This window comes from Felis catus, chromosome F1, assembly GCF_018350175.1.
Source record: "Felis catus isolate Fca126 chromosome F1, F.catus_Fca126_mat1.0, whole genome shotgun sequence".
Classification (NCBI taxonomy): Eukaryota; Metazoa; Chordata; class Mammalia; order Carnivora; family Felidae; genus Felis; species Felis catus.
Window position 1 is genome coordinate 37,510,163 of NC_058384.1, and position 15,430 is coordinate 37,525,592.

At 36.5% G+C, this 15,430-nt stretch overlaps 1 protein-coding gene across 5 annotated transcripts in view; it reads left to right on the forward strand.

Annotated features, from left to right (window-relative positions):
- Positions 1–15,430, forward strand: part of PTPRC (protein tyrosine phosphatase receptor type C) — a 130,708-nt gene that overhangs the window by 51,425 nt on the left and 63,853 nt on the right. For 2 of the 5 annotated variants that reach the window (XM_019821942.2, XM_019821944.2), the window contains exons 3-6: positions 5,487–5,513; positions 9,166–9,363; positions 11,857–11,991; positions 14,752–14,895. In XM_019821942.2, coding sequence (XP_019677501.2) covers positions 5,487–5,513; positions 9,166–9,363; positions 11,857–11,991; positions 14,752–14,895 — 504 coding nt within the window. The remainder of the gene's footprint in view (positions 1–5,486; positions 5,514–9,165; positions 9,364–11,856; positions 11,992–14,751; positions 14,896–15,430) is intronic. The other 3 variants (XM_019821945.2, XM_006942841.4, XM_011290957.3) reach the window with 3 other exon arrangements.

Sequence of the window (15,430 nt, forward strand, 5' to 3'; positions counted from 1 at the left end):
CTTCCCCTGCTAATGCTCTCTCTCCATTTCTCTGTTTCTCAAAAATAAATAAAATTTTTAAAAAAAATTTAAAAATTGGGGCCCCTAGGTGGTTCAGTCAGTTGTGTCCGACTTCAGCTCAGGTAATGATCTCACTGTTGGTGGGTTTGAGCCCCACATCAGGATCTCTGCTGTCAGCGTGGTGCCTGCTTCAGATCTTCTGTCCCCCTCTCTGCCCTTCCCTCAGCGCACGTCCACCTGTGCGCTCTCTTTCTCCATGTCTCTCTCTCACACACACAGAGAAATAAACATTAAAAAATTAATAAATCAATAAAAATAATTGAAAATTTTTTTTTTATTTTATGTAATCTAGTAGATATGGCTTGTTGAAATTAATGTCAATCGCACTGCTGTAGTTCCTGAATATTTTCTTAAGGACATTAGCTCAAATTTGGAAGTGGTTTTCATCTTTGAAATTTTATTTTAGTGAGCTTTTGTAAGATTTATTGAGTGCCTAAGTAATTTTCATATGATTTATCATGTTAACTGAAAGTGTTACAGAGATTGAAAATCTGTTTATAGGGATTTTGTGACTATGAGAATAAATTTAGTCTTCTATTGAATCTAAACTGTGATGCTGGACTTGGAATTTTCTTTCAAAGAGATAAAAGACTGTGTATGTGTGTGTGATACTCTATAAAGAAAATGAAATAAACCTTAAAATAAGCTACAAGATTTCAAAATAGCCTGAAAATCACTCAGTGGAGGACTTTAGAATCAGATTCTGAGCTAAAGGGGTATAATGGAAAACGTACGTTCAGTCTGAGAAGCCTTTATGGGAAGTAAGCATGAAAGGAAAATGTGATCCATTTTTAGATATATGTTATTTGCCATGGATGTTAAATTTTGTTGCATTGAAGATTAAAGGATTTGGGGAAATGTTGAATGGGGCCGTGATTAGAACAGAAATACATAAATGGAGATACACATATAGAAATAAGTTGTTTTTCTGTTTCCAAGCTATGGAAGTCTCTTCACAGATAAACACAGGGTCTGTGTGTTATAGTACTTTTGTTTGCTGTTACTGTAGTTTGGTTGACTTCCCTGTCAAAATAATATTCTTTAGTAAATTAAACCGGCACACTTCTGATTTTTCTCCAATATTTGTCTATACCATACATAGAGCATTTATCCAGAAAACTATAATTTACTGCAAATGTCTATATTTAGGGTCAAGTTTATTTAAGCATTTGTAACATTATTAGTCATGTATTCTGTAGTCCAATACTGATTAAGAGGTTTTTTTATTTAGCCTATGGGCTTTTAATAAATATCAATCTCTGCATAGCCTAAAGCATTGGCTAAAAGAATTTTCATGTTGAAAGGTCAGGTGTAGAGGAAAAGCGATAAGGATAAATTAATGAGGAAAGCTGGAAGCCTGAAGATTGACAGCAATGTCTGCAGAGTCAGACAGGCTCAGGTTCAAGTCTGGGCTAGCATATACCAGCCTTGCGAACTTAGCCAAGACACTTGACTTTTCTAATTTCTTAGGGTGTTGTGATCCTTAAGAGAGAAAATACAAGCAACAGGCTTCCTATAGTGCCTCATACACCATGAACACTCAATACATATTAGCAATTAATAACAATAAAGTATCATTTCTGAATTATTCTCTTAAAAAGACACATCTGTAGAAATTGTCTTCTCCATTTTGGTAATTTACTATTTTTCTAAACTTGAATTAAAATACTATACACCACGTATTGTCTTCAAAACATTCATTGCTTTTGCACCAGTTAGAATTAAATTAATATCTCTGGGGCATTTAACATGCATGTGGCCTGATGAAGAGTCTACTGTTTGGAACATTTCTAGCATATTTACTCTAGTATTCATGGTTCTTATGTTAAAAAAAGAAAGCTTCCTTATTATCCCAATATTCCTTTTCCATTTCCATAATGAATATGTGACAAATCGCAATTCCTTTTTATAACATATTCTATACCATTTATGCTACATGTTTTGGCGGTAACAAACTAATAAATGAGAACAACAGAGTATAATGGTCTGTGGAGTTAGTGATGGGTCTAGTAAAGGCAACATTAAGATTCCTCTTTTTTCTGTCATCAAATTTGTTTGATTTCTCTTCTATATTTATTGATCTGATGACTTCCATCACTCTCAGGAAAAATTCAATCTCTTTTCGTGGCCTATAAGGCTTGCTCTTGGCTCTTCTCCCAAAGGTGTTTTCATCAGATCTGTTTGATTTCTCCCTTGCATTTACACATGCTTAAACCCATTCAACAATTACTTATCTACCACTTACTATATGCAAGGCTCTTAGCTACATAGCTTCAGCTGCTTCGCTTCCTCCTCATATTGCGTAATTCTTGCTGATCTCCAATGGAAAGAATTTTAATTATTAGTCCTAATCAGGTTCACCTATGACTTAAATGTCTTTGCAGACTACTGTATCTCTCTCACTCTCTCTCTCTCTTTATCTTGCAAACCATTGGAGCTATATATATATGTAGATATCTATCTGTATCTATACATCTTACAGTTTGTAATTTATCCTAGGGCAAAGGACCATACCTGTTACATGTTCAAACCCAGCACCTAATATCAAGTTAGCAAAACAATAAATAGGTTTAAGCTTAACTAAATCAAGTTAACTTGTTTGAAGTTCCAAGGAATTAGGTGTTTATATTGAGAAGGGACATATCAAAATAGTTTTACATTTTTTTTAACGTTTATTTATTTTTGAGAGACAGAGAGAGACAGACTGTGAGTGGGGGAGGGGCAGAGAGAGAGAGGGAGACACAGACTCCAAAGCAGGCTCCAGGCTCTGACCTGTCAGCACAGAGCCCCACGCAGGGCTTGACCTCACGAACTGCGAGATCATGAACTGAGCCGAAGTTAGGCGCTCAACCGACTGAGCCACCCAGGCGCCCCCAAAATAGTTTTAGATATTTAAAAACTTATATACTTCTTAGATAAAGAAAAGAGGTGTATTATATGAAATGTGTTTATACACTCGAACTAACTCGAATATTTTGAATGTGGCAATATGCTAAATTCTTTACAATTATCATGACAGTTATTTCTTCTTTCACTTAAAACACAAGAGCTGTTAATCCCTCCTATAGTAATGTTTTTTATTTTACCTATTGCTTCTTTTGCAAACTGACACAATTCTAAGAACTTAATTTAGAAGGAAATAAAAATAAATGAGAAGAGAGAGAAAGCTACTAACAGGAAAATAAAAATAATATTAAAAAATCAAAATATGATTTTATATGGGATAGAAAGATAAAAGCTGATTAAACAAGAGGAGGGACAAAAATCCAAATCATGTACATTAAAAACAATACTTAAGTATGAATGATTAAGAAAAAGTGGAGAACTATAATGAGAAAATAAGAAAATATTTGATGCAGTATATGTTTTAATAATATATATTTTAATAATTACATATTTATACATAATACATACAATATAATATAAAATACAAAAATGCTATTTATATCAAGGAATAAACCAGAGAATGTCACTGAAGAAACTGGGTCCTACCCATCTGATGGCCCTTCTGAGGGGAGACAAGTTTTTCAGATCAGTTTATCCTCAAAAAATAAAATCTCAAAGCAGGAAGCTGTCTTAAATATTAACCAACCCTTTCTTTTATCTGATTCTTGATTCTTTTTCACATCAGTTGACTGTCATTTGGGAAAGGATTTTATGATCTTTTTCACGGTCATTTACTAAGAGTGAAACGTGTCTCACTCACTGCAGACTGAATCTAGTTCCCATCATGGCAATAAAACCGACCTTTCCAACATTCCCACAAGCTCAGGTGATAAATCTCATTTTATTTGATTTCATTAATTTCCTTCTTGAAACACCCTTCATTGGTAACTCTTGTTGACTTCATTTTCCCTCCTACATAGAAGATTAGGTCACCTAATCTTAGGCCCTCTCCTTGAATGCTTACTCAACTTCAGAATTCTATCCCGAACGCTCCTTTTGTATAACTGGGGGACCTCCTTCACCGTCATAGCTACAATACCCATCTATATGTTGATCCAAAGCCTCAACCCAGAGAGATATCCTGAGCTGCCAACCTCCACCTCCAAATATTACTAAACATTTTTACATAGAAGTTTCAAGAATATCAAATTTTCCTGTCTCTTCTACTTTTCTTCTTTAGCTTAGTGAAAGCTTCCACAATCTACCTACTACAATTGCCTAGTATGTTAAACTATCAACCTGAATGCTTTCCGTATTACTCATTCTCTGCCTTTCTTACTTCTAACGATTTACAAAGTCTTGATGACTACTTCCAAAGTGTTTCACAGATTTTTTTTCTTGCTTTTTTTTTTTTTTGGTACCATTTTCCTCATGTAGAACATCATCTTTCTCATACGCTTTTATTTTAGTCTCCTGATGTTCCTGTCCCCAACTTTGCCTTCTGATAATCTATTTTCCATTTTACAACACGGTCAATCGAAAATTGAAATGCTTCTTCAATAATCCTCCCCTTAAACACCTTCTTCTGATGGCTGTCTAAAGCCTGTAGGACGAATCTCAACTTCTTATTCCTCTAGGACTGAGCTAGCTGTCCATAATCCTTTAGGTCACACCTTAAATGTACCCAAGAAACCCTCTCTGTCACCTTCTCTACCAGTTGGACACCAACCCTGGAAGTCTAAATTGGGTGATCCCTCTATAAGCTTTTTCTTTTTAATTTTTAAAAATTTGAGAGACAGTGAGTGCAAGTCGGGGAGAGGGGCAGAGGGAGAGACAGAGAGAATCTTAAGTAAGCTCCATGCTCAGTGCAGACCCCGATGTTGGGCTCAATCCTAGGATCCTGGAATCATGACCTGAGCTGAAATCAGGAGTCGAATGCTTAACTGACTGACTAAGCCACCCAGGTGCCCCAATCCAAACTGTGCTGCTACAGCACATTCTATCTCATTGGTCATTACACTGTAAGACTTTTTCTTTCTTTCTTTCTTTCTTTCTTTCTTTCTTTCTTTCTTTCTTTCTTTCTTTCTTTTTTGGGGGGGTCTGTATCTTACACTGAACTGAGCTCCTTGGGGGCAGGAAATGTCTCTACCTTGGTCATATTATATCGCTAGTATGTGGCATATAGCACACAGTAGGCACTCAATAAATAATCATTATCTAAATAAATGAATGCATATGGGGAAAAAGTCCAAAGTCTTTTATAGGCTTGAGATTAATTCTAATAGCTCTCCTTTATTCTATTACTTTTTTATTTTACCTGAGAAGTCAAAAACTAATACCATAGTTTTAACACACTTGGACATTGTAAACATGACCTTAAGAGAAGGAATGTAGTTTCAGTGGTAAAAGGTACTGAAAATTGCCCCTCTGTGAATGTTAACTAACACAGAGATGATGTATATATGGAAATTTAACTTATATTTACATATGTATTATGAAATTTGAAGTTTTCTAATAGATGTTTGTTTTCCTTTTTTCAGGAGAAGACAATACTCTTTCCAGTCCTGGTAAGAATTAATATTTTCATTTTACTTATTTTATTATTTTGTTGCAAAGTTTATATATTTAATGTTGATAGAGTTTTCTATTATTGTCTAGTAAAATCATTTTACAAGGACAAATGTTATAATTATGAATTATTTCTTCAATTGTGAAAATGTTTTTGACACTTTCTTGTTCTCAATATTCCTGCTTATAACATATAAATTTTGTTAACTACTTGAATATATTATTGTGTATAAGTTATAGCTTTTCTTAAACTTGACAATAAATTGCATAGCAGGATTCCAGTCTCTTTTTAAATTTTAACATTGCAAATAATTCAAGTTAGGGCGCAAAACTTTATAGTCAAAAATTGGTTAAAGAATTATCTGAGAAATTAGAATTCTAAACATATTATATATGTATATATACAAATACATATATGTATATACATATATGTATAAAAGAAAAGCTTTGAGAGTAGTAAGATATTTTATAATCGTGTTCAAATTCTATTGTCACAATGGAATTAATAATCTTAATGAGTATTCTAATCCTGAGACCAATTACATTTAAACAATGAAGATGTTAAAAATAAATTCATACATATTATATGCAAAAATAAGAGAGAAACGTACATTTCATGTGGTTAAAAATAAGTTATATCACTTAAATGTTAGTGTTATGTAAAATGTATTACTGATTTCCTGATTCATCATACAGTTGAAGTATGCATTGAGAAGGTAAGTAAAGCCACTAAGACAATTCTGACTTAATCATTTTAATGCACAGTTCTAGTTAGGTACATTCAAAATGTTCTGCAAATTGAGTTATTAAAGGAATTATTTTTGTAAATAAATGAAAATTCATTCCAAACTATGGAAACAAGGAAGCATGTGAATACTAACAAAATGCTTTTGAATCTGCATAAGAAGCACATTCTCTTATTTTTTAAAACATGTAATATTGGAATTTTACGGTTGGATAGTATGGTAGAGAAGCTTTATAAATACATGAAAGTCATTAAGGTATAGCAACTGTGATTGGTTTATGCCAGCTACTCTCATGCATTTTAGCATTTCCACCTTTTACAAATGATTAAGTTCATTCCAACCATATAAACTGGTTATTGTTGCAGGAGGGGATTGGGAATGGGGTAGAATAGGGGGTGAATGTTTAAAATGCTAGACGACTTACCACCTTATTGAGAGAGTTTCCATTATCCTTGCACTGTTATAAAATGATGGATGACGCATCCAAATGATGACATCAGGTAAGTCAAAATAGTGACCCCAAATGCTAATGAGAATGGCTTCCTGAAAATATCAACAAGAATGTGATCAGTGGAAACCAGTAGTATCTCCAAAGTGAAGATGAAGGCCAATGTATAATTGGCAATTGGAGCATTTTTTCTCATCCTGAATTAAAGTCTTATTTATTGAACCAGGGGATGTGCAGTGAGCTTAAGATGTGTGCAAGAATGTTAAGGCTTCTAGGTAGGAGGGTAGTTTTCTGAATACCGTTTTTTCATAGACCTTGGACTGAATTTACTTGATGATATATAATCTTTAGGAATGCTACTCTTCAACAAAGCATAACACTATTATGCAAGGTATTTGGAGTGGTTTTCCTTCTAGTCTTTTTGTAATTCAAATCTAAAAGATAAGTGGGAGTGGGTGATAAAGGGAAAACGTCACATTTCTCTCAGAGCACAGGGGATCATTGGAATCCTGCCAAAACCAAAGATAGGTTAACCTAAAAACAACAAACTAATAATTGTTCACGTCTATAATGATGGAAGTATATTAATGTTATTGCACATAATTTTAAGCTCCCTCCCCCTCTCCCTTTCATCTTCTCAATCTCTGTCCCTGTCTTTCTTCTTCCTGTCTTTGCCTCCACCCTTGTCCCTTCTTTTATTCAACAAAGAGCAGGTGAGAGAATAAGTCAAGTAGGATTTAGGATTTTACACTGAAGACAGGAAGGGGTGACTTGCCTATCACTTTGCTAGATATGTTGACGTGTATCTCGGGTAGAGGTTTGTTAGTAAATATGTTGCTTTGTGTGTTATTAGGTTATGAAATTCTAGAGACTGAAAATTTTTGTTGGAAAATAACAACTGTAACAAATGTACTGAAATTACTTTGGATTTCAGTAACCACAGAAGAGTTCTACATTATTTTATGTGCTTGTCATTGGGGCAGTTCAATAAGGCTTGGATGTATTTTATTTGTATTTAGTAAACGCTGATTTCATTTTACTTTCAACAATAATGAATGAAGCTAGGACTTCTCTGTGCCCTTTCTACTTCCATTTTCTTAATTCCCCATTCAGTAATCTTTTAATTTCAGTTCTTAAATCTTATCACTTCTAATCTTTTCCAGTTTCTCCCATTCTCGTTCTCCTCCCATTTTGTCTTACTTACTCTTGTTGAACTGAATTGTTAAAGTACTTGTGTGCTATCATTTGTTGTTGTTGTTAGTTAAACACTGAAAAACATAACATTTGACTATTCGTAGAAATGAATATATGTTAAACATAGAAAATCCAGGAAAAAAACCCCCACATCTTTATAACCTCAATATCCAGAGATCACAATGTGTTGGTTTATTATTTTTTTTAACAATTTTGGTGTATTTCTCCCCATTCTTCTATAAAGAAATACACCTTCTGAGTAAGAGAACACAAAAAATTTAAAGGCCTTTAATACACAGTGCTAATGTGCCCTGCAGAAGCTTTTATCAGTTGTACGCCTCTATCAACTACGGGTTCCCTAATTCAGCACTACTTGTCACACTGTTATTTTTTCTTCTGAAGTGAATTGAAACCATGGAAAATGTTGTTGCAATATCTCAAATTGTGTTTCTTATATTATCACAAAGTTGAAACCATTTTGTAGACTTGGGCATTGTGTATCTGTTTGAGAATTTTGTTTCCCTGTCTTTTGTCCAATTTTTGCTTTGTTTTTGATTTGCTAAAAAGTAATCAGTGCAGGGGTGCCTGGTTGGCTCAGTCAGTAAAGCCTGCAACTCTTGATCTCAGGGTTGTAAGTTCAAGCCTCACTCACGTTGGGTACAGAGATCACTTAAAAATAAAATTGTAAAAAAAAATCAGTGTGTACCTGGAACTTTTATTTTTCATTTTTTGTTTTCCTAGAAACACTAGTCCTCTTAATAATCCCTTTTAAACTTTATCTTTCTCTAGTGCTCATTGATAAGTCTTTTTCTTTTCTTTTCTTTTCTTTTTTTTTTATGATTTCTGTTAATTGATTTTCTTTATGTGTGTGCTCCGTCCTTCTGAACCCAACTGCTTTGGACAGTTAAGAAACCAGCAATTCAAAGGGAAGAAGGCAGGGAATAGCTGCTTTCAATTTTATTTCCCCATTTATATCTTTAGCCACTATATCTAAGTCTATATACCTCTTTATGCATCTATCTATCTATCTATCTATCTATCTATGTGTATATATGTATATGTATTTGGTAAAATATACATACTACCACACGCCGTATATCATCTCTGTATGTTGTGTGTGCATTTACACACATATATGTATATATATTTATATACACACTGTAATGGACTGGGGAGTTAGTTAACTCAGATGAGTATATGTTGCAGGATATGATTCATGTATTTATTTTGTTTTCCTTTTTCCATCTCCCATGAATACAATAGGACTGAACTCAACAGAAAAGCCCAGTGTTCTGGCTCCAAGCGACCCCTTACCTGCCCGCACCACTGCATTCTCACTTACAAGCATCTCTGAAAGAGAATATAACTCCTCAGAGACCACGCCTACTCTTAGTCCAGACAATCCTTCAACTGAAGACTTCCTGAACTCTTTGGATAATGCTAATACTCTTAATGTGACAGGTCGGCACAGAGGTGTTAATTAACTGAAATGAGTTTAGGAGAACTTGTCTTCCTTTTTGAATCTGAAAGTTATCAGAACTGTTTTTCTTTAAAATACGTGTGCAGTTTCTACAAATGTGGTTTTATTCAAGCATGTAAAGTGTAGAACATCCAGGCGTTCATGCAATTTTGACTGACCAAAGTAGTGAAGGCAAGTTGTTGAGGAGCTGATGGACAGGGAGGGAGGGAAGCCCCAGCAAGTAAGGCTGATGGGGAGGGGGAGGGGAGTTTCTCCAGTAGCCACTGAACTGCATGTGCTGTGTCATCGCCACTGTTCTGCTCACTTGGGTTTTCTGCAGTGCCAGCCGGGTCAGAACTCAGTATTTCAGCGCTTTGTCAGTCTTGCCCTCCCTGGCTGTAATTCCAAAGTAGGATTTTTCTTTGTTGAACTCCACAATCTCAATACCAGAAATTACTGGAGATAAACGATTTATTTTTGAAAAACCACACCGAGGATCAATAATCCAGCTTTGCTGTTTGAATTTCCTCCAGGGATATTGGCATTAAAAAAATTAATCAAGGTTGTGGGTCTTAGGGCAGAATTGAAGGGAATGTGGCCACATTCATAACAGTGATGTGGGAGGTATTTTTTTACCAGTGAAGACCACTGATGCTTTTCAGAATCCCAATAAATCTGTGGTTTGCTCATTCTATATTTGATGTTAGGTCTGCCAGTGTATTTGGCACATAAATCCACCATCATGAGGGTTGTTCATGCCTTTTCTGAAATAATGTGCTATGTTGTCATTTTCTGAGGCAAACAGGTTTATAGACATTAGAGACTAAGCTATTTGCTTCACAGTGCCATTAATCTTAGTTTGAAAAACAAGTATGTTCAACACTGTCTCAGAAATTTGGTGGAGGGGTACATTGTCGTGTTTTGAATACCATATTGATGAAGTTTATTGGCCATAATAAGCAGTTAATTAAATGATAAATGCCTCCTTATGTTGATTACAGAACTGTAAATTCAATCTTTCCTCCATTTTCTCCTTCCACCTTAGCAGAGTAATGGCTAGGATCTATCTAAACATTGCAGGCATTTGAATTCATTGCCCAAAATTTTAACAAAAAGAATGTGAGGATGAGGGTGTTAATGGTTAGGTAGAACATTCCAGGGTAAACATTTGTACTGACTGAGTGATGTCACACAGTTTTCTATTTTAAAGTTTTCACATTTAGCTTCATGTACACAAACACACACACATATATAATATTCTCTATGAAGCAAAATGTGAAGAGAAAATGTTTAAAATGGAAAAGACTGGAAATAAGGATGAATAATAGTAAAATACTAACCTGATGGTGAAATTAGCTTGGAAGGTTTCTTACACTTTCAAATAAAATAAGACATTTGATCTCCCTACAAAATACCTTTGCTCTCCGGTGATATTTCAATTCTCTACTGGGATAAAATCGTATGTGTTATTTAATTTATGTTCGCAATTGATTCGTATTGTGGAATACAATCCAATTTTCCTGCTTACCGATATACATAGGTAAAAAAAAATCCCTTAATCCATGCTTCTAACAGTATAATATTTTCAAGCGTTTTCAAAATTGTTCAAAAATCATTATAATAAGCATCTGTTTGCATAACATTAAACTTAATTATGTGAGATTATTTTTACAAAAATATTTTATGCAGTTGCAAAATATCAATATAGAAGTATATATAAAGTACATACTTTATGCATATATATATATATATATATATATATATATATATATGTATTTACACACTTACACATTGAAAATACTATTTTCCCAAATCCTGATCCTTAAAGATACCATACCATTTTATCCATGGCGGTATATCCTCCAGACTCTAGACATGTGATTCTCTGAGAGAATGTGGGTGTGTGAGCAACTGTTTCCCCACATCTTTTCCAATACTAGATATTATTAATCTTTCAAAACTCTGCCAGTATGAGAGTTAAGATATTTTATTTTAACATCAAAAAATTTCATAGTGATGAGCACTTTTGCATACACTCTTTAGCCATTGCGTATATTAGATGTCTGTTATATGTCTTGTCCATTTTTCTATTTTTTCTTTTTTTTTTTTTTTACGATTTGCATACTGAGGGATTGTATACTGAGGGATTCTTTACTGATTCTGCCTACGAAGAAACACCCCAACTTTCAGTTTGTAAAGTTGAAGGAGAATCCAAAAAGCTCACAGAGACTTGGAGGTTAAAAAAAAAAAAAAGCCACCTGGAAACCTGAGTCATCTATGACTTCAACAGGACCCCAGGAAGCCTCTGGGAATATGTAAATGAAGAACTCTGGTGCCACCTTCCTGCCAGGCGAACTTAAATAGAGGCAGACACACATTTTAATAGATTGGGTCATTTCACGGTTTGGTAAACAAAGATGCTGATAACGTCCTAGTATTTAAATGTTTCATCTGCAGTAGGGAAATACTGAAACGATTTCACTTTCTTACCCTAGGAGTTACACAGCCGCCTACCTTCCCCACGCACGCAGACTCGCAGGCGCCCTCTGCCGGATCTGACACGCAGACACCTAGCAGCACTGCTACCCCTCCCGCACTCACCCCTGCTCCGGGGAAGAATGACACATCAGGTTTGCCGGGCTTTTAGATTTATGCAACTGTGGAGAGAGCCTGACAGCTGCCTGTGGTTAAGAGTGGTGTCAGGGAATCCAACCACTTGTTAAAAGTATAGCACTCGCTAGTTGGTGAATTCGGTATTTCATACTTTCCTGTTTATCCTTAGTTTATGAGGACACCTACCTAAGGTCCTTCTAGTACAGATGAAATAATAAAGAATGAGACTTCGCAGAATAAAGGAAAAACCTGTTCCGGAATAAATGGTTACTCAGGGTGTTCTATACGTTCTTCATATTGGGGCAAGACCCACTGCACAGTGAAAACTTTTGCTAATAATAAAGAATAGTATGTATGAAATGTTACCAATAGACTTCCAACCAATAAACAAAATCCTGAAGAGTAGATGACTTCCATTTTCAGTGAAAGCCACTAAGAAATTGTAACCACAGTTTGTTTTTTTAAAAGAATAGGAAAAAGGAAATAGATGCTTCATTTTCCCCATCCAAACATTAAGATTCAGCTTAGCATCTCTGTATGTATATAAAACAAAGCAAAATACCCCCTCCCTTATCTTTCCAAATCAGGGTTTAAGTCACTTCATGTTGACTTTTTTTTTTATCCTGAAAGACAAAAATCCACACAGACATATATAAAAATGTGATGGCTTCAATGCCTGAAAATAAAAAGATATAAATGGGAAAGCCCATGGAGCAGGCACTAAAGTGGCCTTTCTTGGAACATGAATCAAATATGGAAGTCCAACATATCAAATAGAATAATTCCGAGGTATTAAAAGTCTTCCGTTGGCACAAAAATCATTACAGGCAACGCACAAACTTAAAGTGACCTGGGAAAGAGTTGCCCTCCCTTCCCTGCCTTGTTCTGCCCACTCCAGCTCACGAGAACTACAGTAAGACAATCTGGAACTTTTAGCAAAGCGACAGATTCAGAAGTTATGGATGAGAAGGAGCTGTAATATAACTGAAGAGGGCTGGCCTGTAGGGGCTGGTTGTTGCAAAAACCACTCTATGTGTCCTTATGAAGAAATTCTTCCTCTCACGGTGGCTAATTCCACTAATTAAAAACTGATTAGGATTCATTAACCTGATGAAAATTGTAAAAGCAGGGGCTTTAGAACAGCATGAGGACAAGGGACTCTTAGGGGAGGCAAAGAGAACAAGCCTGTGAAAGAGAAGGAAAGAATGTGGAAGAAGGAGAAAGACAAACCCGCTGATTTAAAAAAAAAAAATAATGTTTTTAAATTTTATTTGAGGTGGGGGAGGAGCAGAGACAGAGAGGGAGACCAGAATCCAGGCTCCAGGCTCTGAGCTGTCAGCACAGAGCCTTACCTTGGGCTGAACTCAGGAACCCCGAGAGCACAACCTGAGCTGAAGTTGGACTATTAACCAACTGAGCCACCCAGGAGCCCCAAACCCACTGATTTTTCAAGCTCAGCAGAGGGTCATTTCTGAGTCTATTTTTTTTTAAGAAGAAAAATTAAACCTTCCTACCCTTCTCTGTGTTGTGTTGGAGACCTTCTCTGGGGATCCAGAACTGCAGAACTGATATTTATGTTATTCATTCTACTCTATGGTTTACTTACATGCAGGGGAGGTAGTGGCTTTTGAAGACTGAGCTGAGAACCTAAACTCAAATTTTTGGAAGATGCCTTTTCATTGCTAATGGCTGTAGATGTGAAGTTACGGACTGTGCTCGGTTTGTAATTGGACGATGCCTGCATGCTTGTCCTGAAACCGTTTCCAGAATGTGCATGCCTGTTTCATTCTTCCGAAACCCTGAGAATCTTACAAATGCAAGACTAATCTTGTATCATTGAACTGATGACCCCAGGGACCATGACAGGGAAATAACCAAACAAGCTCAAATAAAGGCTGGTTAGCATGTGCTTTGTTTTTGCCGCGACAACTACCGGAGTGCCAGTCCCCTAGTAGGCATCCAGTGAATACATACTGATTGCTTGTGTCGGAATTCTGGGTGTGATGTCTGCAGGAAGATGTAGCATGCCTTGGGTGCTTTGAAGCTTGGCAACAAGTCCTAACCAAATATGTTGTGCAGTTTCTTCAGCTACGACACCTAATTCTATACGTATTTGCTTAGGTTTGCTTGGAAAATAAGGAAATGGTGTCTGGATGATGCAGAAGTTCTTTGGTTCTAAACCAATTTGATTTTTTCCTGGCGAGGGCAATCAACATAGTGAAAGTAGAATTGTAACCTCCACCTGGAAAGGAAAACACCCTGAGCTCAGCAGCTGCAAAGGCAGAAGCCCGTTCATGTAAGAAAATTAGAGCTAGGCATCTGCACCCAGAAAGGCCTCCCCAGGGAGGTGCCCCCCAGGCAAGGTTTCCAGCACATGGCACGTTGTGCTTCCTCTTCTTCCAACCTTCACACACCCTTTGCCACCCAGAGCTCCGCAAGCCAGCACCCCATTCTGTCACTCGGGTGCATTTTTGCCATCACCTAAGGCCCTTGGTTGGAAAGCTTGGCCTCCCTGGCTTGTGCAAACCAGTTGTCTCCTCAGGTGCCAAATATTTTACAAGTGGTGCTCTGATTACAAAGCTGCCTAGGCGTTAAGTTGCACGATGTGAAACTTCTGCAGGCCTGGCTGGTTTTCATTCAGTTTTGCAGAACACAGACAGCTACGTGCTCAATCGTTGCTTGGCCTAAGCCTCGATGCTCTGTTTACGCTGAATGTCTGGCCATTGCCCTTCTGTGGCGAAAACGGATGACCGTGATGATGGCCTTTCTGATTGCAGGTTTTCCAGGAGAGACGATTCCACCCAGCACCTTCCCTGCAGACACAGCTTTCACACCAGTAGCGACCCTCAGCCCCGCACTCAGCAGCTCTGCTGCCCTACCCTCACTCATCTCCAGCATCACCACCAAAGATAACTCCTCAGGTGTGCCCGCGGTGCTCTAGGGGTTTTGAGTTGTGGGTAATGAACTGGAAATTTGAGACTCGAATGCAGTTCTTTTACGTATTTCATACCAAATATTATTTGCAGCGACGTTTCACATACTGATATCAAATGAGCCAAAATAAACTTGCCAGTAAGCTTTGTTTCTGGGCGTGCTTCGTTTTGTTATTCATATCATGAAAGTTCAGGATATAGCTCTGGGGTCCAATCCAGTCCGGTTAACTTTCTGGCTGACTTTAGCACAAGCTACTAATAGTTTTTGTGTGATGCTTTTCCCTTCTGTAAAAATAGATATTGTAATATTCATTTTAGGGGATGGATGTGAGGACCAAATATGTAAAATGCCTGGGAAGCAGTGAGTATTTAAAAAGAATAAGTGGGATCCTTATTAGTAATTAAAATAAGGAAGTTATTGAAGGAGAAAGGAGTAGTTTGAGGAAGATTGCACATCAGGTAAGAATTACACCAAAGAAAGAACATTTTCTCTCAACTTACTGAATGTCAAGCTCTAATTATT